Here is a 2,727-nt window from a genome sequence, read left to right as displayed (position 1 = left end):
ATTCGCCTCGGGAGCTGTGCTTCCCCTCTAGAAAAATGAGTAATTTAAGGTTAGAAAGGCCAGCAGCGGTTGTCTTAAATGGAGGACGCAGACGTTTTGCATTCAGGCTGCTGACTCGCGTTTATGGAAACAGATCGGGGTGCGCGGGCAGCAGCGCCGACAGCTTGGTTTCAGTGACTTGCCCGGGGCAGCACTCCGCACGCCGGTGGTGGGGGGGTTTTTTTTCCCGGACAAGAGAGCAAATGTTTTGACCCGCACAATGCAGTGCTGGTGCGTTTGACGGGATTTGCTCAATCGCTGTGTGCCCAGAGTTGGACTGTGCCCGAAGCAACTCGGCCATCTGTATCCAACAGTAGTTCCCACTGCATTAAGTTCAAGAAGGTAAACCGTAAAATCCTAAAACAAAAACTTAAGAGTGGCATTATAAATCTTCATGCAACTATTTTCACAAGGAGAAGGAAAAATAGTAAAAACCCCTAAATTTGGAAGTTCCATATTACTTACTGAAGACCTTGCTTTTTATCAGATGCAACAGTTTTGTAGGATAAACAAGTGATGCCACCACTTCTTCTATGAAAGCTTTTTTTTAAAGTGCACTTAAAAATGGATTTTTGTATTGATGTTAAGGCAGCACGTTAATACTTGGAGAAGTTAACTGGCAAGTCTGGATTGTGACAAGATAGATAAGGGAAATCGGTATCTTTGAAACAGGAAAAAAAAAAAGTCTCAAAACTGCATCCCCTCCCATCTGCCACAAATGCTATTTTTGTTACTGTCATTAAGACTTTCCCATGTTCAGTCTGAAATACTAAAAGAATTTTAAAGCATTTCTTTCTATATGAAGCTGCATAAAGGAATTTCCAAACAGAGAAGCAGTACTTAAAATTGAAACAAGTATTTTTGTCATAAGTACTCTCTTGACCTAAGGCTTATACAAAACATTTTCCATATATGACACTCACCTAAAATACATTTAAATAAGTTCAAGTTTGGAAATTTGTAATAAGAGATCATCTTACTGACACTTTGCAGACAGATGACAAACCTGTGGTATCTGAATATGTTTTGAAGTCTGATGCTGAATGTCTTTAATCTATAGTAAGGGGGAAATTTAGCATTTAGCATGATGCTAAAGAATTTAAACATCAGTAATAAGCACAAGTGCTATTTCTGTAAGTTAGATATCAGTTTTATTCTTTTTAGAAATAAATATTTTATGCCCAATCAAAAACACTGAAATCACTGTCACTAAAAATAATAACAACAAAAAAGACATTTTGTGAAGTCAGAGGCCTATGTGCTGGCAAAGACCGAGTGCTCCCTGTGATTTACAGCTGCATTAGCACTCCCGAAGAACTGGAAGGGTAGAGTCAAGCCTGTATCGATCTCGTGGTCTATGCTGGCACTCAGGGCATCATTGACTCTGGAGCAGCAGTGCTACAGAGGCTTCTGTTACCAGCATCCACTACTTTTTGAGGCTATCAAGCACAAGCTGTTTTTGACAAAGCCAGGACTGGTGTACTTCAGATGCATGGTACTACAGAGTGGTTGTACCCCAGTCAGCAAGAAAACTTCTTCCTTCTCAAAACACCTGCAGAGACGTTAACTTAACGCAGCGCGGATGATCCCACAGAGCTTCCAATTCAACAAGATACCCAGTTGTCTCCTAAGAGTATGTCAGGTGCCCTCACATATCTTGGAGAGTCAGCTATGGCCAAAATAGTGTCATTGCTGCCACACAGGTTTCATTTTCTGTTTGCTTGTCCTCACCACTCATCCGTTCCTAGGTAGGAAAGTTGCTGTGTGTGCTCCCTCTGCTTTGTCCTTGCGACAGTGCCAGGCACTGAATACACTTCAGTGGTTTTTGATAAGATGACTTTCCAGCTCCGTATTTTTTGGAGGAAAATCTCTACTCTCTGGTAATTTAGAATGCAGGGCCAGTAAGCATTTCTCAGTCTCCTTAGTTACTCCTTTTAAACTACTTTGTTTCTTGTCAGTTCCAGCTTTAGTTTGTTGCTGCTGTATATCTTTTCATAATACCTTCCTGAATTTTTGCTGGTTGTTTCTTCATTTGACTGACTAGGAAGTGCTTGTATAGCTGTCTGAGCGGCTCTTGATTTTGATCTATTGATGTGTCAGTTCCAAGGTCGAGTGATTATATAAAAAGTAAAATAAATCCAATTAATTTCTAAGTACTTTGCAGTGAGTATAGGAGCAATGTGGAATTACTGCAACATGGAATTCAGCCTTAGACATGTTTTGGCTTTTGAGTTCACTTTGCTTTTAAATAACTTCCCCTCCCCCTTATATTTAGGAAGTACAGAAGTTGAATCAGCAACTAGAGGAGAAGAATGGAGAGATACAGCAGCTGATAAATCAGCCTCCATATGAAAAGGAGAGAGAAATCTTACGACTTCAGAAGAGCTTAGCAGAGAGAGAGAAGGCTCAGGCCACCAGTGATGTTTTGTGCCGTTCACTCACTGATGAAACTCACCAACTTCAACGCAAATTAGCATCCACAGCAGAAATGTGTCAACATCTGGCAAAATGTCTAGAAGAGAAGCAAAGAAAAGAGAAGGGGAATTCAGATGACCAGATACCTACTGAAAGATCTAATCAGGTATTCTTACTGCCACTATGTTTCTTTAAAGTCTTATTAACTTCTGAGGTGTTAATTACAATACAATAGTTGTAACTGGAGAGTGGTGAGAAACATCCCTTTAAATA

General features: G+C 40.3%; 1 protein-coding gene across 1 annotated transcript in view; it reads left to right on the top strand.

Moving 5' to 3' along the window:
* Positions 1-2,314: 2,314 nt before the first annotated feature.
* TNIP2 (TNFAIP3 interacting protein 2) overlaps positions 2,315-2,727 on the top strand; it is a gene marked incomplete at its 5' end in the record, with an annotated part of 4,377 nt that continues 3,964 nt past the window's right edge. The window contains 1 exon segment of the mRNA XM_009708123.1: positions 2,315-2,620. Within this exon segment, the coding sequence (XP_009706425.1) occupies positions 2,315-2,620 (306 nt within the window).

Source organism: Cariama cristata, unplaced genomic scaffold, assembly GCF_000690535.1.
Source record: "Cariama cristata isolate BGI_N322 unplaced genomic scaffold, ASM69053v1 scaffold33989, whole genome shotgun sequence".
Taxonomy (NCBI): domain Eukaryota; kingdom Metazoa; phylum Chordata; class Aves; order Cariamiformes; family Cariamidae; genus Cariama; species Cariama cristata.
This window is presented reverse-complemented; position numbering and strand designations above follow the sequence as displayed.